The sequence below is a fragment of the Mesoplodon mirus genome (genome assembly GCF_964341445.2).
Source record: "Mesoplodon mirus genome assembly, chromosome: 2".
Classification (NCBI taxonomy): domain Eukaryota; kingdom Metazoa; phylum Chordata; class Mammalia; order Artiodactyla; family Ziphiidae; genus Mesoplodon; species Mesoplodon mirus.
In genome coordinates this window covers 18,733,199-18,754,615 of record NC_138977.1, presented here as the reverse complement: position 1 = coordinate 18,754,615, position 21,417 = coordinate 18,733,199, and the positions used below count along the sequence as shown (strand labels likewise).

At 33.4% G+C, this 21,417-nt stretch overlaps 1 protein-coding gene across 1 annotated transcript in view; it reads right to left on the bottom strand.

Moving 5' to 3' along the window:
* Positions 1 to 9,853: 9,853 nt before the first annotated feature.
* The window catches only part of STPG2 (sperm tail PG-rich repeat containing 2), a gene marked incomplete at its 3' end in the record, with an annotated part of 527,449 nt that continues 515,885 nt past the window's right edge, over positions 9,854 to 21,417 (bottom strand). Inside the window, 1 exon segment of the mRNA XM_082642509.1 lies at positions 9,854 to 9,892. Coding sequence (XP_082498635.1) covers positions 9,854 to 9,892 — 39 coding nt within the window.

Sequence of the window (21,417 nt, the reverse complement as noted above, 5' to 3'; positions counted from 1 at the left end):
GTTGGCAGGGTTGGCTGTTTCTGTGGCTATGAGGGAGATTCTGTTCCATGCCTCTCTCCTAGCTTCTGGTAGTTTTCTGGCGATCTTCAGCATTCCTTAGCTTCTGTTGCATCACCCTGATTTCTGTTTCATCTTCACATGGAGTTCTCTCTATGTGCATTCACAAAGAGAGAAAATTCTCCCTTTTATAAGGGCAGAGTCATATTGGATTAGGGTCTACCCTGATCTGTCTTAACATAAAGTTCTGCAAACATCCTATTTCCAAATAAGATCACATTTACAGGTACTGAGAATCAGGATATCAATATCTTTTTTGAGGACACAATTCAACCATATACATATGAAATTTTTTTCATGCGCACAAGTAAGTTACAACAAGTTCTAGTAAGATATGTACGTTGAAGGTGGCCTAATACTTTCGATAACATTTAGCCTGAGCAAAAGAAAAAGAAAAACCTTACTTTGTTTTGCTGTAACTCTTATTTTATCATAAATTCTGCTCATGCCAGATTGATCTCAGTAAATTAACATGTATTGACTGACTATTACATGCAAAACATTTTGCTATGCACTTTGGGTGATACGAAGATATACAAGTTGAGGACTTTTTAAGAGTTTGTAATATTGTATTTATAAAAATATCAAGGGTACAAAGACATTTAGATCTACTCCCTGCAATTTAAGAAAAATGTTATAGAGTTCTTCAGTTTTGTATACATTTCTTCATTGCAGAATTTGGTTTATACTCTGAGAGCTGAAAGTTGTGAAAAGTCCTTGAATGATGTAATTCTATAAATTCATACCACCAGTTACATTGAGAATGACTATAATATAACAAGACCTTTTCAATTGATAAAGGAAATTTAAAGCATTTTTATTGCTGAATAAAACAATGATCTATTGCACAAAAGATCAATTGGTAGTTAACTTCTTGTTATAGGTTCAGCAGTTTACATTTATTTGACATTCATGAAAAATTATCCTTGGGTATTAATTGCATGACTTTAGTTGAGAGTGAACAGCTTTAGGCACAAGATCTGGGACAGTAACCCTTCTTTTGCTTAAAAATTTGCTCTGTGACCCCTTAGCAAACAGCATACAATATATTATTATCTTTACATAAAATTCTGATTAATGCTATATTCAATTTCCCTGTTTCACTATTGTTTAAAAAAGAACAAAAACTTAGGCAAGTAAGAACCACTCTCTAAGAATATGGGTTTAAGTGTCATGTTCCATATAATCCTATAGATTACATAGATCTCTATTCACCCTCAAAGCAGTTTACAAGATTAAATTCAAAATGAGATAATTTGTATTTTTGGAATAATGTCTCTTTTTACAAATCATTTTACAAGATTTAAGACATATTTAGCCATGGGAAGAGAAGATAATCTTCAGTAAAGAATTTATGCCTCCCCTATGATATCATCTGCTAAGAATAGTGTTAAATCCAACTTCAGATCTTTGATTGTAAAGAAAATTATATGCATAGGCACCAAGGTAAACTGAAGACAATTCACCAATAAGATCTACCTCACATAAAGATAAAATCATAATGCACAGATGTATATCATTCTGGATATCTGAATTATCTTGATAGGTGAGCTATAACATTTTAAATACTATCAATTAAAAATTTTAATTATTTTTAATGGCTGCATTTCTTCAACCTACTCTGCACTTCACTGTCATGTTAAGTAGATGTGTAATGAAACTTTCTTGACACCTTAGCCATTATTATTTAATATTTGTTACTTAATATAGCAAAATATGATTTTAGACACATATGTATAACTAAGAGATTTAGTCCTGAGGGGGCCCTGACCAAGACATGGGCCCTGAATTTTCTTTCTTGATGTCAATTTGCTTTTTAATTATCTGTTGCATCTTTATGAGAAACTGCCTTGTGAAAAATTAATTGGTACCTCATGATTTGATGTTACCTTCTTTTATGTGGATTTCTTGTTGTTCAGAAAATTATATTCTTCATTATGTTAATCCCCATCACTCAAAAGTTTTGTCTCCAACTGAATATCATTGGCTCAAAAGCCGTCCCCAAAATCTTTGTATCCTTTCTTCTATAGTAAGTATCTTACTTTCAAAAGAGCATAAAGAAAACATACACCATATCTTTTTAAGAATTAGGTAAAAAATTTAGAGAGGTAGCTTACTATAAATTCAATAAATACATAGATAATTCTGTAGACAAGACTCTAAGATTTTCTTAGTGCTTGACATTTATTAGAATTCTAGGTATAAGTAATATTAAGAATACCACTTAACCTACATAAATAAATATACAGTATTTATGAGCACAAGATTACAAATCAAAGAACCTTTTTTATCTTGTGTTTTATGGGTAAAACTCAGCTTTTAAAATATATATATAGTGCTTTGAACGATGCAGGGGTTAGGGCCCTCAATGCGTGTGCACTGGAAAATCTGCATATAACTTTTCCGTAGGCCTTCCAAACCTGTGGTTCTGCATCTGTTGATTTAACCAACTGCAGATCTCCTTTAGTATCATAGTAATTATTGGGAATAATCGTTGGGGAGGTCTGATTTAAAATAATGGAAAACTTAAAATAAGGCACATAAAATACATTTTCAGCAACCTTGGAGGTAAAGAGGTAGATAATAATTTTCCAGAACTGCTAAAACTGAGGTACAATCCTAGTTTTTAAATAGCTACTGATTGGGAGAAATAAGCTATATTAATTAAAATGCCAGAGAGCAAGAAAACAAATGTCTTTAAAATTGGATGTAGAATTAGAAGCCACAAGGGAAGATCATTCAAGTCATAGCATAATTTAGCTGCTTCCCACATGGGGAACTTTAGGCAACATACCCTGGTGTGAGTAAGAGCAGGAATTTGTTTATGTTACCAAGGCTAATGACAACCCTGGGCAACATAGGAAAAAAGTGACAGTGCAAGAGTAACAGTATAAATTTTGAGAGCGTCCACATGATGGATTGTCCTGCTTGTGAAATCCCTTTTGTAATAGCGTTTAATATCTCGAACATTAACATATTAAGAAAAGATTAAATTGGTCAGTAACACTAAAGGACAGAAGATTAAAAAATATTCCTAAAAAAAACTGCCTCCTTGAAATGAGCTCTATAATCATCAAATAAGAATAAGTTTCCTCAAGAAAACCTAATGTTTTAAGTGATAGTGATAGTTCAGTTGAAAGAGATGAAAACTAACTAAAAGCAAATAAGAGACTTACTGGATGAAATTGCTGGAAAGGATTAGTTGGTGGGTAGGGAGGAAGCTTTTCCAACTTATGTTTTTCCAACTAATTCTGGTCTAGAAAATTTTTAAACAATTCAAGATTACAGATGTAAGAACTGTATTGTCTTAAGAGCTGTGACTGGCAACTGTCTCCCACATTCTAAATTTTCATTTTTCTTTCATGAACAGATTTTCATATCATGTAATATATTATAGAAGAATAGAATTAAGACAAAGACAATAAAAATTATTCTATAAAGTTTTATCATAAAAGAATACATGCAAGGGTGTTGCAACATATGTAATACAATTCAAATGTTCCTGGTCATCTGAATTTTCTGTGACCAGAATTATATTTTACATGGTCACATGACATAAAAAAGTAACTGCTGAAAAAAATACCATATGGCTAATAGAAACCTTGGGGGCTATGTAGCTACAGTTTAACTTCATCACATTAACACCTAGAGGACAATACAGGTTCCAGGACTCCATCCAAGGATACAGACCACAGTAGTTGGGGAGTTGTTAGATGAGGAAGTTGTATTGTTTTATCAACTCATTTGGTAATTGTGAAGCAGTGTCTGTGTTTGAAAACTACTAACCTAGCACACCAACTGTTTATTTTAGAGCCATAGAACAAAGAATGAGGTGATTAAGTAATTCACTTAGCGTTTCCTAGCCAGGACATGAGCTCAAGGTTTCTATCAACCATCAGTTCTGTGCTGTTTTTCCAATTCAATTCAATTTAATTCATGAATCCAATGGAAGAGCAAGTATTCATTGACCATTTATTCTGGGTTTTATTGTTCCAATCTTAGATGAGTAATTCTAGGTACACTAGTGGAGATATTTTAGATAAAGTTTTCTTAAACCAGAATATATTGAAAGAGTTCAGGACTTGAATCCTTTGAAATGATGCTAAATTTTGGGTTCTAAAATTTAGAAAAAAATTAGGTTCTAAAATTTATGCCATTCTAAAAATAGCATAAGTCCATTTTTATTAATTAAATTTCTATAAGTTTTATCAAAATTTCAAAGGGGAAATAATTATGTTCCCCCCCCAAATTAAGACCCATTGATCCAAATCCTTATCCCTAACTGATTTCCTTTTCAAGACTATGTTAGAATTAGAACATTAACCCCAAGTCTTGGAATTTCATATTTATCTATCTTCCCCAAATATATTGGCTACTGGAATTAAATTGTGTTACCACAATTCAATCACTTTTTCCTTGCTCTCTTATTTGCACATAAAACTCACAAAAAGTAAAATATACTGAACATTCCTTTTATGATTTTTATTCTCCACTTTTATAATTTCAGAGAAATAAAGAGTAAGAAAATAAGTCAAGTGGATAACACATACACATAATAACATCATTTGCTTTGTTTCAGCATGCCTGGTATTTGGAAAGTAATTGCATTCTCTGGTCACAGAATGAGAGTCTAAAGTGAAAAAGACTTTTCATCAGATGTCTTTATTCAGCATTATATTTTGTATGAAAGCACTAGTAATATATATTGAGAAAGAATGCAACAAATACATTTACTGTTTTTGTAATAGGAAAATTTTTGAGGAAAAAATAATTAAATGTCTTGCAAGAACAGATTTTTCTATCTCTTGAGGTTAGAAGAGCAATTATGTTTGAGCAGCTGATGGAGGACATCATCAAAATGGAATTACTTCTTTGTGAGAGAACTGTCAGCTTACTTTATATTAATAGATAATAACTTTGGAATATATCTGTGGGGAAAGAAAGCCTGTTTCAGTAAGTGGTGTCTTTATTGTACTACTCAACCTAAGCCAAAATATTCTCTCAGATTGCTCCTCTAGTTACATTACCTCAAATTAAAAAATATACAAAAATTTCACAAAATACCTTTTTTCCCCTAACCAAATTGACTAAGTATCACTGATATCAAGTAGTTCATATTATGCCAAAATCCTAGCTTTTGGATTGTCCTAATGACTCTTCTAGAGATTCAGGGTACTTGAAAGTATATATTAAAATACATATTATAACTGCAATTGTTTGGATGTTACATCGTAATAATAGTGAATTTAATAAGATGAAGTATCAACTGACAGAAGTCACAACTAAATAAACTGATAAAACTTTCAAAATATAATTTGATATACTGATTTATTCATTGATGAATATTTGGGGAATGAAGATCCTTTATAATATAATTGGTTTTAAAATGTACTTGTAGCACATAAAAGGCTGTACTAGATTTCATCTTAGGAGAAATCAATTTTTTAAGGAAGTTTCATGTATGTGAGACTATACATGCCAAAAATATTTTATGTTTATTTCCATTATGACCAGGAACAGTTGAGCAAAATGTGGTTATTTGATCCTGGCTAAACCTGTGAAGTCCAGAGAATTTGTTTTGGTGACATCATCCTTGCTATTTAACATTCAATTGGTGATTCTTTCCCAGTTTTCAATCATCCAACACTCCTCTGTTATCTAGCTTGCTCCCCCTTCACCCAAACATGAGTGGAGCTGATAGCAGCCACTTGAACATGTTAACTCACTCATTTTTCTTTAGAGTTAATGTAGTAGCTCAGCCAAACATTAAACTCCTCTCTAATTGTGAAATAAAATTGTTTTTCCTGAAAATTAATTAAAAGAGGGAGCCTCTAAATTACACTATATTTACTGAAATGCAGAATAATTCTGAATCCAAATCTGATGTCCTTTTTTTGAGGTTCTCTAGTGGTAATGATAGGAGAGTATATAAACAGAAAAGACGGAATCAGTCTTTTTGTTCATCTGTGATGGAAATGTTGAACAAGGAGCTAGTCTGCTTTGTCTTCTGAAGGTTTATTGCACAGAGGGTTTGGGATGTGGGTGGGCACATCTGGGACATGAAAACATTTTTGAAGGACTTATTTTGTGGCACCATGTAAAAATAAATAATTAAACATATAATCTTAACATATTCTTTTAGTTTATAATGTGACAATAATAATTCTCAGAGAAATAAATATGCAAGTAAGTTAATAAATATACTTTCTTAAAAATACTGTATACTTTTAGTTGGGTGATGAGCATATAGTTACATGTCTAGAAAATATTATATTTAGTTATAAATGTTCATCAAAGATATATGATTTCAAGAATTGAGTGGTAAAAGGCAAAGAGCTTGGCAAACTATAGTAAAGGAAGAATTTCAGATATGGCAGAGTAACTTGTTGTAGACCAAGTCTCTGAGAAAAATTAGGGAATTTATTTCTGTTTATATCTAGTCAAGAGAATGGAGAGCTACACAGACAACCATGTCTTGTAAGGGCCAGGAACCTGGTGAGAAGGATGGGGAGGGCACAACTTTGAGTGTAACATTGCTTTGGAGGACTGCTGTAGTTCCTAAGGCTAAGAAGACAGCCACGAAGTAGATAGGAATCTAAGCTGAGATTCTGGCCTTCTTAGGGTCTATAGAAACAAACCCTAGAGTTCAGGTCCAAGATAGCAGGACTTGAGGGGACAAAAGTTCCAAAGAAACGAGAACACTGATGAAAGTCTAGTATTGTGTCGGGTTTTTTTTTTGCCCCTCAAGCCATTGCTAAATTTTATTTGATGTTGGGTCAAGAGTCTAAGAAGTAGAGTCAGAAGTGGAAGGTAAAGATCTGGGCATCTGCACAGAGTGTTTGGCAGTTTCACAGGATGGAGGAAAAAATGTTAGGGGAGGAACTCTAGTGATTGCCACTGACTTCCTGTTAGGATCACAGAAATATACCCTAGGAACATGGATGATGAGAATTAGATCAGTTCTCACAAAAATGGGAAGCTCAGTCCTAAAAATGCAAAATCCCACACTGGAAAAAATTGGTTTGCTCCATATCTAAGGTGCCTGAGAGAAAGCAGAAGAATATTCTGTCTGGAGGAATATAGTATGAGACAAAACATCAAATTATCTCTATAATTTTTCATAAGCTAAAACCAACATTTAATCAAATTTATTAGGCATGCCAGAAGATAGAATTAAAAGACAGAAACTAAGAAAATAAACAATATGAGCAGATCCAAAGGTGAATCAGAGTTGGAGTTATGTATTATGGCCTTTAAAATAATGAAGAGTAAGATGCTTAACAAAATTGTTGATGAGATGGAGAATCTCACCATATAACTGGAATTTATAAACAATAAATGGAAATTATAGAATTAAAAATATAATAATTGACATTAAGAATGCAATAGATGTGTTTAACTTCAGATTAGACTATTGAAGAGAGGATTAGTGATCTAGAAGAGAGATTGTTTGCAAATATACAGACTGAAGTACAGAGATAAAAGAGAGTCTGTAATATAGAAAAGAAATCCAGGATATATGACATACAATAAAAAGATTTAATATCTGTAATTATATTTTCAAAATAAGAAGAGAGAGAATGTTATAAAATGTTATAAAAGCAATATTTTAATAGATAATGTGTGAAAATTTTCCACAATTGATAAAAGGACATCAATCCACACAATCCAGAACTTTAGCAAATACCAAGGAGGATTGTGGTGGAGAGAAATAAAACCTAGGCATATTAGAGTAAAATTAATTTTTTAAATGCATAAAGAACATTTGGAAAAGCAGCCAGATAAGACACATTATATTCAAAGAAAAAACATTTCATAAAAGAAACATGCAGAAGATAATGAAGTGACATCTTTAAAATGCTGAAAGAAAATATGTGTGAACCAGGAATTCTTTATCCAGGAAAAATATTCCTCAAAAATGAAAATGAAATAAAAATGTTTCCAAACAAAAACTGAGAGGACTCCTTAACAGCAAATCTACATGAACCTACACATTAAAAGGAGTTCATTAGATAGAAGAATAATGATCCCAAATAGAAGCATAGAAATGAAAGACAGAATGAAGAGCAATGGAACAGATAAACACATGGGTGAATCTAAATGAATATAACAAGAAATGATAATAACCCCTTTGGGGTAAAAAATAGATATAGAATTGAAAATTATGACAATTATACCATAAATGGTAAGGCAGTGGTTTTAAATTAAATGAAATAGCTTTTAAATCTTTGTATTTTAAAGGAAATGCTGCATATTAATAACTAATAATGATTATGAGTAAAGTTAATGGGCTATTGCTCCCTGTCATAACAAAACATATAACAGAAGCAAAAGTATAATGTGTGGGGCTCCCCTGGTGGTGCAGTGGTTGAGAGCCCACCTGCCAATGCAGGGGGCGCAGGTTTGTGCCCCCGTCCGGGAAGATCCCACATGCCGCGGAGCGGCTAGGCCCGTGAGCCATGGCTGCTGAGCCTGCGCGTCCGGAGCCTGTGCTCCACAATGGGAGAGGCCACAGCAGTGAGAGGCCTGCTGACCGCAAAAAGAAAAAAAAAAAGTATAATGTGTGAAATGAAATTGAAAATGAGACATTATTGTAGATATTCTTTTTCAGCATAATTTACTGATGAATTCACTATTCCTAAACATGGATGCTCTAGATCCTCACTGTTCAATAGAAATATAATATGAGCCTATGACCATATTAAACAAGTAAAAATAAACAGATGAAAATAAGCATAATGGTATATTTTAACACAATATATCTTAAATATCATCATTTCAACATATAATATAAAATATTATTAATCAGATATTTTATACTCTTTGTCAAATTAAGTTTGCAAAATCTGGTGTGCATTGCAGACTTACAGCTCATTTCAAACTGAAATAGCCACATTTCAGGTGCTCAATAGTCACATGTGGTTAGTGGCTACTATAATGGACAGCAGAGGTCTAGACTGTAAGCAGGAATAAACTCAGATGACATCTATATGAATTTGATCTACTGACCAGTAAGTAGTCTAATGATATATCAGATATTAAAGTTTATATTTTATTGTAATACTTTAATAAATAATTTTCTGTTTAGAGTCTAGTTCCCTAGCAATTAATATAATCTCAGTTAGTTCCTGAAATATAATGCCACTTGGTGGTATGGATACTGAAGTGAAAAGGAATTTTTGTCTGGAATACAATAACATCAAATTGTTTAAATCCAGCCCCTCCCCACCCCCCAAATCAAAGTCGAAACCACTGTCACAGTCATTATTATATAGTCAGTGTTTAACCCATAATTCAACAGCAGCTATTGATCTATCTTAGTGCAATCTTGCTTGATTGTACAATTTGGTCAAAAAAGCCTAAATATCAATGAAATGTAATCTCACAATAACTGATTTAAGCATTGCCTTAATTTTCAATTACTTTGTATTGAAAAACATGTTAATTAAAAGAAAGTCTGTTGCCTTTACCTCATTAAGGTAACTCTTCTATCTTGGCAACAAAGGTAAATGAAAAGCAGGCTTTATAAAAATGAAAATGTAATAGCTCTTCTTGACCAGATTAGTACTCATTTCTAGAAGCATGCAGATTGTCCTCTACTGTAACCCCTTAATTACTCCTTGGGGCCATAAATATAACCAATCTTTAGAAGAGGGATGCAAATATACTGCCTTGAAAACAGAAAAAATTTATGTCACCCAGAGATTCTGAATGACAGTTAAATTATGGATTGTAAAAATGTAGCAGCCATGTGATTCAGTGAGGACAAGCAAGCACACTTACCATTTAGAAGATTCTACTTTGCTTCCCGGGTGTTTTTGTTTGTTCTTTTGTTCTATAATTGAAGCATTTTCTCTTTTAATTGGGAAAGGATTTGATAGAGTGACATTAAATGTTCTTTTCAGAACAGAATACCTTAAAAACGGACTGAGCTATGGATATTCAAACAAAAGAATAACATCTTAATTATATCATTCATAAACTTTGAAAAATTATTTTACATAAATCAATAATGGATTCATTAATGTAAATAACTTCTGTAACATACTAATGCTATTCATTAATATCTTACACATTTAGATTCTTAGGGTTAATATGTATAAATGTACTTTAAACTGTAAAAAAGTTACTAGTCATGAGGTTAACTAAAGTATGTTTAATAGTTTTCCCAAACATATTTGAGAGAGACCAAAATCTTTGGTGAAACCTTAACCATTTTTCAAAAAGAAACACAGAGTTTTTTGCATATATTAACATCAAATAATTTTATTCTCAAAACAAATTTTGCTTCTAATGAAAGTAGATATTTGACTCCCAAATGTGTCTTCTCTCAACATTTATCCTTTCAACAAATATTGATTAAATGCTTATCATCTGTCCAAAACTATCTTTAGTACTGTGAACATGCAGTAACAAAAGTTCATTTGTATTCCGCATTCACATACCAATGAAAATATTGAGAAGACAAAATTTGAAACTACTCTGAAAACTAGAAAACAAACAAAACCCCAGTGCCTAATTTTCAACTGCTGTGAGGAATGTCCACTGAATCTCTTGCTAAAAGGAGATGACTGATGGACAAAATTATGGAATTTCATTCAACCAATATGTATTGAGTGCCTCCTATATGACTGGTATCAGTCCTAACATAGCCCTATCAACACATATCCTTTTTTTTCATGCCCCCACCAAGAACACTGTGTAACAGGATATACAAAGAAGTTGGGTATTGAGATGCACAGCCGATAAGTACATATTTTTGAGAATACTGCATTCATAGATGTATATTGTTTCACTGTCTACATGTGATAGGATGAGAATTACAGATTTAGAACCAGTTTCATGAAAAAGGATACTTAATCTCAGTGAAATTTTAGACTCGTACACTTATAATATCTGTGATGTTTGGAAGGTTATCTCCTCTTTATGAACCTCAGTTCCCTAATTTTTCAAATAGAGACAATGTTATCCACCTATAAACTTTCTTGGCATTAATTGAATTAAATATAATTGAATTAAATATAGAAAGTAGTCTTTGTTCTTGAGAAGCAATATAGCTTAGTGATTAAAAGCATGGACTTTCTATGACCACACCCTTGCTATGTGCTTTCTTTGTGTCCTTAAGCAACTTACTTACTTACTCTCTGTGCTTTGTTTTTCACGTTTGGAAAATGAGGATGATAAAATGATACCTATTTTGTAGTACTGTATTGAGGACCAAAGAAATTAATATGTTTAAAGCATATCAAGCCTGGCATATCAACACCATTATTTAAGTATCAAGTATTGTCACTATTATTATTATTACTTGTATAGTGTCCTCCCAAAAAGTAAATATTTGCATCAAGTTAGTTAAAAATAAATTTCTGATGCAAAGAGACAGAAAGATATCGTGTGTAAGTGGATTGGAAGAATTACTATTGTTAAAATGTCCATAAAACCTAAAGCAATCTACATATTTAATGCAATCTCTATCAAAATACCCATGACATTTTTCACAGAACTAGAAAAAATAATCCAAAAATTGATATAGAACCACAAAAGACACTGAATAGCCAAAGCAATTTTGAGAAAAAAGAACAAAGCTGGAGTTACCACACTCCCTGACTTCAGACTATACTACAAAGCTACAGTAATCAAAACAGTATGGTACTGGCACAAAAAGAGACACATAGATCGATGGAACAGAATAGAGAGCCCAAAAAATAAACCCACACACTATGGTCAATCTATGACAAAGGAGGAAGGAATAGACAATGGGGAAAAGTCAGTCTCTTCAATAAGTGGTGCTGGGAAAACAGGACAACTACATATAAAAGAATGAAATTAGAACACTCTCTAACAACACCATGTACAAAAATAAACTCAAAATGGATTAAAGGCCTAAATGTAAAATGGGATAGTATAAAACTACTAGAAGAAAACATAGGCAGAACACTGTGACATAAATCATAGCAATATTTTTTTTGGATCTGTCTCTTAAGGCAAAGGAAGCAAAAGAAAAAAGGAACAAATGGGACCTTAATGAACCTTAAAAGAAATGGGAAAATCTGAAACTTAAAAGCTTTTTCACAACAAAGGAAACCATCAACAAAATGAAAAGACAACCTATGGAATGGGAGAAAATATTTGCAAATGATGGACCAACAAGGGGTTAATATCCCAAATATAAAAACAGCTCACACAACTCAATATCAAAAACAAAAACAAAAAACTCAATCAAAAAATGGACAGAAGACCTGAGCAAACATTCTTCCAAAGAAGATACACATATGGCTAACAGAAACATGAAAATGTGCTCAGTATTGCTAATTATTAGAGAAATGCAAATCAAAACAACAATGAGATATCACCTCATGCCTGTCAGAATGGTTATCATCAAAAAGTCTACAAATAACAAATGTTGGCCAGGATGTGGAGAAAGGGGAACCCTAGAAAACCATAGGTGGGAATGTAAATTGGAGCAGCCACTAAGGTAAACAGTATGAAGGTTCCTCAAAAAACTAAAATTAGAACTACTGTATGATCCAGCAATTCCACTCCTGGGTATATATCCAAAGAAAATGAAAACACTAATTTGAAAAGATGCATGCACCCCAGTGTTCATAGGAACATTATTTACAATATCCAAGATATGAAAGCGGCCTAAGTGTCCATCAACAGATGAATGGATAAAGAAGATGTGGTATATATATACAATGTAATACTACTCAGCCATAAAAAAAGAATGAAATAATGCCATTTGCAGCAACATGGATGGACCTAGAGATTATAATACTAAGTGGAATAAGTCACACAAAGACAAATATCATATGATATCACTTATATGTGGAATCTAAAAAAAAGACACAAATGAATTTATTTACAAAACAGAACAATGAACCAACGTTCATAGAATTACTCCCAAAAATATAGTCGTAATCCAAATTTTTCATGGTTTAAAAAAGGAAAACTGGGTAAATTCCATTTATTCCGCCTTCCTCTCATTTATCCCACAAGTGGATATCAAGTGCTTACAATATACCAGGCACTGTACTAGGGTCTAATGATAAAATTGTCAAGAAATAAGATAAAATTTCAGGCCTTGTGAAATCCACTACCAATAATCAGATAATCATAAAATAAATGTAAAATCAAACAGTGATAAGAACACTTAAGAAGAGGTACAAATTGGAAGATTTGACCAAGGAAGTGCAATCATTGGCTTCATTAAGGAAGTGATGTTTGAACTGAAGTCTGAAGGAAGGATAGAGCTTAGCTAGGCAATGGTGATGGGGGGATTGAGGGAGGTACTCCAGCCTCAGAGATCAATATAAGCAAAGACTCTGTAGCATGTTCTAGTAACTGAAAGAAGACCAGTGGGCCTGGAGTGGAATAAAGAAACAGAGGCATCACAAGGGATGATGCTTTGGAGGAAAGTAAGCCAAGTTAAGGAGTCTTTATGATGAACTTGACTAGAGACCATTGAGGTTTATTAAAAATAGGGTGAGAGATGATTTTCTGATTTACTTTTTAGAAAGATCATTCATTACTACATTTTGCATTAATGTTTTTATTATGAAAACATTGAATAGCATGTGTGTATTATCTAATTACTGAAATAATTGTGTATCATCAATTTCAATGGGAATTATTTATTTTTGTTTATTTTCTTAAATGAGAATTACTCAGCAAGAAGTTTTTCAGGTTACAGTTATCTTCTGGAAGCAGGGAAGACTATAGTCTGAAGCTCAGAGGAGAAGAATGGGTTAAAGATTAAAATTTGCAGATTGTCTGCAAATAGACTATGGAGAGATCACAGTACAAGAGAAGGACCCAGGGTCAAATTTATGAAACCAAATTCATGGCCATGTATGGGAAAGGAGGCTATAAAAGACAAAAATGGAGCAGGTAGAGAGGCAGAAGGAATAGCAGAGAGTAGTATGTCAGTGAAGCCAAGAGAAGAGAGTGTACCAAGATTTCAGTACTGCTGAGAAGTCTAATAATAAGTGGACAGAAAAACATTCTTCATTTTGAAACAAAAGGAGTATACTAATTAACTTAGTTGAGGTAAGCTAAAGTGAATATAAGCCAGACTGGAGGAAATTGAGAAGAGGAGAAGAAAGTACAGCATTACTGAGAAACTTTTTCAAGAACTTAGGTTCAAAGATAGAAAAGAGGAAGAAATAACCAGAGGTAAATGAAGCATCTGGAAATACTGGTTTATAATTTTAGTTTTATTTTTTTTAACAGAGGAGATTTAAAACTATTTAAAGATGAGAAATTACCCTGTTGATGAGAATAAGAGGGCATAACTGATAGTAAAATGTCCCAGAAAATATAAAGAGGATAAAATCCATAGCATAAGATATTTGGAGTTACTAGTATTAGAAAAAATGAGTGAGTTTCTATTGTAGCAGTTGGAAGGATTATGAGATAAAGCCAGATGTATATAAATTTATGAATTAAATAAAATGTAAATGAGAGACTTTCCATCTGATGTCTTTTTGTTGGTTTGTTTTTCTCTATAGCTGGCATCAAGTGTTCCTCCTCAAATTCCCACAGATATGGCCAAGGAAACATATGATTAGGGAAAACTCTGTTAATGAAAAACAAGGATGGAACATCTATCTGCTGAAATTTTCAAACAATTACAGGTAGATATAATAGTGATGGGAATGGACTGAAGGAGATTTAGAGGGCTGATTCAGGCTTCCTATCCCCCATCCTCAACCTACTTCCAAGTAGAAATATTCACTTCAGGAAGCTGAAATTTTGTCATTCTCAATCTAGAGATAATTAAGTAGTGTAATATCATTGAGATTAAAATACTGGAGTCTACTGACTCCAGTATTCAAATTCAAATTTTTTTGAATTATTTATTTTTAATTTTTATTGAAATATAGTTGATTTACAATGTGTTTCAGATGTACAGCAAAGTGATTCATATATATATTCTTTTTTTATATTCTCTTCCATTATAGGTTATTATAAGATATTCAATATAATTAACTATTAAATATAGTTCCCTGTGCTATACAGTAGGTCCTTGTTGGTTATCTATATTATATAGAGTAGTGTGTATATTTTAATTCCAAACTCCTAATTTATCCCTCCCCCCTCCCCTTTGGTAACCATAAGTTTGTTTTTCACATCTGTGAGTCTATTTCTATTTTGTAAATTAGTTCATTTGTATCACTTTTTTTAGATTCCACATGTAAGTGATATCATATGATATTTGTCTTTCTCTGTCTGGCTTACTTAGCTTAGTATGATAATCTCTAGGTCTATCCATGTTGCTGTAAATGGCATTATTTCATTTTTTAAGGCTAATATTCCATTTTATATATAATAGTCATATATATGTGTGTGTGTGTGTGTGTATATACACACACACATACCACATCTTCTTTATCCATTCATATGTTGATGGACATTTAGGTTGCTTCCATGTCTTGGCTACTGTAAATAGTGCTGCAATGAACACTGGGTGCATGTATCTTTTCAAATTACGGTTTTGTCTAGATCTATACCCAGGACTGGGATTGCAGGATCATATGGAAGCTCTATTTTTAGTTTTTTAAGGAACCTTCATATTTTTCTTTATAGTGGCTGTACCAGTGTACATCCCCACCAACAGTTTCTTTTTCTCCACACCCTCTCCAGCATTTATTATTTGTAGATTTTTTGATGTTGGTCCTTCTGATCCCTGTGAGGTGATAACTCATTGTAATTTTGATTTGCATTTCTCTAATAAATAACAATGTTGAGCATCTTTTCATGTGCCTCTTGCCCATCTATATGTCTTCTTTGGAGAAATGACTTTTTAGATCTTCTGCCAGTTTTTGATTACGTTGTTTGCTTTTTTAATATTGAGCTATATGAGCTATTTGTATATTTTGGAGATTAATTCCTGGTCAGTTGCATCATTTGCAAATATTTTCTTCCATGATATAGGTTGTCTTTTTTTCTGTTTATGGTTTACTCTGCTGTGCAAAAGCTTTTAAGTTTAATTAGGTCCCATTTGTTTATTTTTGTTTTTATTTTTATTACTCTAGGAGGTAGATCCAAAAAGATATTGCTGCAATTAATGTCAAGGAGTGTTCAGCCTGTGTTTTCCTCTAGGAGTTTTATAGTATCTGGTCTTATACTTAGGTCTTTAATCCATTTTCAGTTTATTTTTGTGTATGGTATTAGAGAATGTTCTAATTCCATTCTTTTACATGTATCTGCCCAGTTGGCCCAGCAACATTTATGGAAGAGACTATCTTTTCTCCATTGTATATTCTTGCCTCCTTTGTCACAGATTAATTGACCATATGTGCATGGGTTTAATTCTGGGCTTTCTATCCTGTTCCATGGATCAATATTTTTGTTTTTGTGCCAGCACCAAACTGTTTTGATTACTGAAGCTTTGTAGTATAGTCTGCAGTCAGGCAGCCTGATTCCTCCATCTTTATTTTTCTTAAGTTTGCTATTGCCTATTCAGGGTCTTTTTTTTTTTTTTTTTTTTTTTGCGGTACACGCGCCTCTCACTGTTGCAGCCTCTCCCATTGTGGAGCACAGGCTCCGGACGCGCAGGCCCAGAGGCCATGGCTCACGGGCCCAGCCGCTCCACGGCATGTGGGATCCTCCCGGACCGGGGCATGAACCCGTGTCCCCTGCATCGGCAGGCGGACTCCCAACCACTGCGCCACCAGGGAAGCCCCAGGGTCTTTTGTGTTTCCATACAAATTAAAAAATTTTTTGTTCTAGATCTGTGAACAATGCCATTGGTAATTTGATAGGAATTGCACTGAATCTGTAGATTATCCTGGGTAGTATGGTCACTTTTAACAGTATTGAGTCTTCCAATCCAAGAACATGGTATATCTTTCCATTTGTTTGTGTCATCTTCAATTTCTTTCATCAGCATCTTACAGTTTTTGAAGTACAGGTATTTTGCCTCCTTAAGTAGGTATATTCCTAGGTATTTTATTATTTTCATGCAATGGTAAATGTGATTGTGTCCTTAATTTCTCTTTCTGATCTTCCATTGTTAGTGTATAGAAATGCAACAGATTCTGTGTATTAATTTTGTATCCTGCAACTTTACTGAATTCATTGATGAGCTCTAGTAGTTTTCTGGTAGCATCTTTAGGATTTTCTGTGTATAATATCATGCCATCTACAAACAGTGACAGTTTTACTTCTTTTCCAATTGGGATTCCTTTACTTTCTTTTTCTTCTCTGATTGCTGTGGCTAGGACTTGCAAAACTATGCTGAATAAAACTGGAGAGAGCATATAGCCTTGTCTTCTTCTTGATCTCAGAGGAAATGCCTTCAGCTTTTCATTGTTAAGTATGATGTTAGCTGCGTGTCTGTCAAAAATGGGCTTTATTATATTGAGGTTAAGTTCCCTCTATGCCCACTTTCTGGAGAGTTTTTTTATCATAAATCGATGTTGAATTTTATCCAAAGCTTTTTATGCATCCATTGAGATGATCATATGGTTTTTATTCTTCAATTTGTTAATGTGGTGTATCATAATGATTGATTTGCAGACATTGAAAAATATTTGCAGCCCTAGGATAAATCTCACTTGATCATGGTGTATGATCCTTTGAATGTATTGTTGGATTTGGTTTGCTACTATTTCGTTGAAGATTTTTTCATCTATGTTCATCAGTGATATTGGCCTGTAATTTCCTTTTTTGTGGTATCTTTGGTTTTTGTATCACAGTGATGGTGGCCTCATAGAATGAGTTTGGAAGTGTTCCTTCCCTTGCAATGTTTTGGAATAGTTTCAGAAGTATAGATGTTAGCTCTTCTCTAAATGTTTGATAGAATGATAGAATTCACCTGTGAAGCCATCTGGTCCTGGACTTTTGTTTGTTGGAAGTTTTTTAATCATAGTTTCAATTTCAGTACTTGTGATTGGTCTGTTCATATTTTCCATTTCTTCTTGGTTCCATCTTGGAGATTGTATCTTTCTAAGAAATGGACAAATTCTTCTAGGTTGTCCATTTTATTTGTCATATAGTTGCTTGTAGTAGTCTTTTATGATCCTTTATATTTCTGTGGTGTCCCTTATAACTTCTCCTTTTTCATTTCTAATTGTATTGATTTGGACCCTCTCCCCTTTTTTCTTGATTAGTCTAGCTAAAGGTTTATCAATTTTGTTTATTTTTCAAAGAACCAGGTTTTAGTTTCATTGATTTTTTTCTATTGTTTTTTAAGTCTCTATTTCATTTATTTCTGCTCTGATCTTTATGATTCCTTTCCTTCTAACTTTGGGTTTTGTTTGTTCTTCTTTCTCTAGTTGCTTTAGGTGTAATGTTAGGTTGTTTATATGAGATGTTCCTTGTTTCTGGAGGTAAGTTTATATTGCTATAAACTTCCCTCTTAGAACTGCTTTTGTTCCATCCCATAGGTTTTGGATCATTGTGTCTTCATTTTCATTGGTCTCTGGGTATTTTTTGATTTCCTCTTTGATTTCTTCAGTGATCCATTGGTTGTTTAGCAGCATATTATTTAGCCTCCACGTGTTTGTGCTTTTTGCAGTTTTTTGTTGTAGTTGATTTCTAATCTCATTGTGATCAGAAAAGATGCTCTATATGATTTCAATTTTCTTAGATTTACCGAGGCTTGCTTTGTGGCCCAGCATGTGATCTATCTTGGAGAATGTTCCATGGGCACCTGAAAAGAATGTGTATTCTGCTGCTTTCAGATGGAATGCTCTTTAAACATCAATTAAATAGCAATTAAGTCTATCTGGTCTAATGTGTCATTTAAGGCCTGTGTTTCCTTCTGATTTTCTGTCTGGATGATCTGTCCATTGATGAAAGTGGGGTGTTAATGTCCCCCACTATTATTGGGTTACTGTCAACTTCTTCTTTTATGTCTCTTAACATTTACCTTGTATATCAAGGTGCTCCTATGTTGGGTGCATATATATTTATGATTGTTATATATTCTTGAGTTGATCCCTTGGTTATTATGTAGTATCCTTCTTTATCTCTTATAACAGTCTTTATTTTAAAGTCTATTTAAAGTCTGATTTTCCCATCCCCTCACTTTATGTCTGTATGTGTCTCTAGATCTGAAGTGGGTCTCTTGTAGAGAGCATATATATGAGTCTTGTTTTTGTATCCATTAAGCCAGTCTATGTCTTTTGGTTGGATCATTTAATCCATTTACATTTAAGGTAATTATCAGTATGTTCTTATTTCCATTTTGTTAATTGTTTTGGATTTGTTTTTGTAGGTCTTTTTTCCTACTTTCTCTTTTGTTCTCTTCTCTCATGATTTAATGACTTTCTTTAGTGTTGTGTTTGGATTTCATTTTTTTTGTGTGTGTATATCTATTGTAGATTTCTGGTTTGTGGTTACCATGAGGTTTTGTTATAGCAGTCTATATATGTATGTGTGTGTGCATATATATATATATATATATATATATATATATATATATATACACACACGATTGTTTTAAGTTGCTGATTGCTTTATTTCAAATGCATTTCAAGTATCCTCCATTTGTACTCTTCTCCTCTCACAATTATTGGTTTAGATATCATATTTGTGTGTGGATGATTTCCTACCTTTACTGTATGTTTGCCTTTACTGACTGGTGAGCTTTCCCATTCACAATTTTCTTGTTTCTAATTGTGCCCTTTCCTTTTCTGCATAGAGAAGTTCCTTTAGCATTTGTTGTAAAGCTGATTTGGTGGTTCTAAATTCTCTGAGCTTCTGCTTATCTGTAAAGCTTTTGATTTCTCCATCAAATCTGAAGGAGAGCTTGCTGGGTAGAGTATTCTTGGTTGTACATTTTTCCCTTTCATCACTTTAAGTATATCCTGCAACTACCTTCTTACTGGCAGATCTTCTGCTGAAAAATCAGCTGATAACTTTATGGGGGTTCCTTTGTGTATTATTTGTTGCTATTCCCTCATTGCTTTTAATATTTTCTCTTTATCTATAATTTTTGTCAATCTGATTACTGTGTCTTGGTGGGTAATCTCTCTGCTTCCTGGACTTGGGTGACTGCTTCCTTTCCCATGTTAGGGAGGTTTTCAGCTATTATGTCTTCAAACATTTCCTCAGGATCTTTCTCTCTCTCTTGTCCTTCTGAGACCCCTATAATGTGAATGTTGGTACATTTGACATCGTCTGAGAGGTCTCTTAAACTGTCCTTGTTTATTTTCATTCTTTTTTCCTTTTTCTTTTTTTTTTAATTAACACCCTCAGGTCTTTCTTTGCATGAGCTGCTGTCAAATGGATCCCCCAGCTCTGTAACTCTTAAATTGATTTTTTAAAAGCCCAAATGGAGATTTCAAATGATTTTTTTTCTGCTTTATAACAAATTTAATCAGTTATACATATGTTCCCATATCCCCTCCCTTTTGTGTCTCCCTCCCACCCTCCCTATCCCACCCCCCCAGGCGGTCACAAAGCACCGAATTGATCTCTCTGTGCTATGCGGCTGCTTCCCACTAGCTATCTACCTTACATTTGGTAGTGTATATATGTCGATGCCGCTCTTTTGCTTTGTCACAGCTTACCCTTCCCCCTCCCCATATCCTCAAGTCCATTCTCTAGTAGGTCTGTGTCTTTATTCCTGTCTTACCCCTATGTTCTTCATGACATTTTTTTTTCTTAAATTCCATATATATGTGTCAGCATACAGTATTTGTCTTTCTCTTTCTGACTTACTTCACGATGTATGACAGACTGTAGGTCCATACACCTCGTTACAAATAGCTCAATTTCATTTCTTTTTATGGCTGAGTAATATTCCATTGTATATATGTGCCACATCTTCTTTATCCATTCATCCGATGATGGACACTTAGGTTGTTTCCATCTCCAGGCTATTGTAAATAGGGCTGCTATGAACATTTTGGTACATGATTCTTTTTGAATTATGGTTTTCTCAGGGTATATGCCCAGTAGTGGGATTGCTGGGTCATATGGTAGTTCTATTTGTAGTTTTTAAAGGAACCTCCATACCGTTCTCCATAATGGCTGTACCAATTCACATTCCCACCAGCAGTGCAAGAGTGTTCCCTTTTTTCCACACCCTCTCCAGCATTTATTGTTTCTAGATTTTTTGATGATGGCCATTCTGACTGGTGTGAGATGATATCTCATTGTAGTTTTGATTTGCATTTCTCTAATGAGTAAAGATGTTGAGCATTCTTTCATGTGTTTGTTGGCAGTCTGTATATCTTTTGTGGAGAAATGTCTATTTAGGTCTTCTGCCCATTTTTGGATTGGGTTGTTTGTTTTTTTTGTTATTGAGCTAAATGAGCTGCTTATAAATTTTGGAGATTAACCCTTTGTCAGTTGCTTCATTTGCAAATATTTTCTCCCATTCCAAGGGTTGTCTTTTGGTCTTGT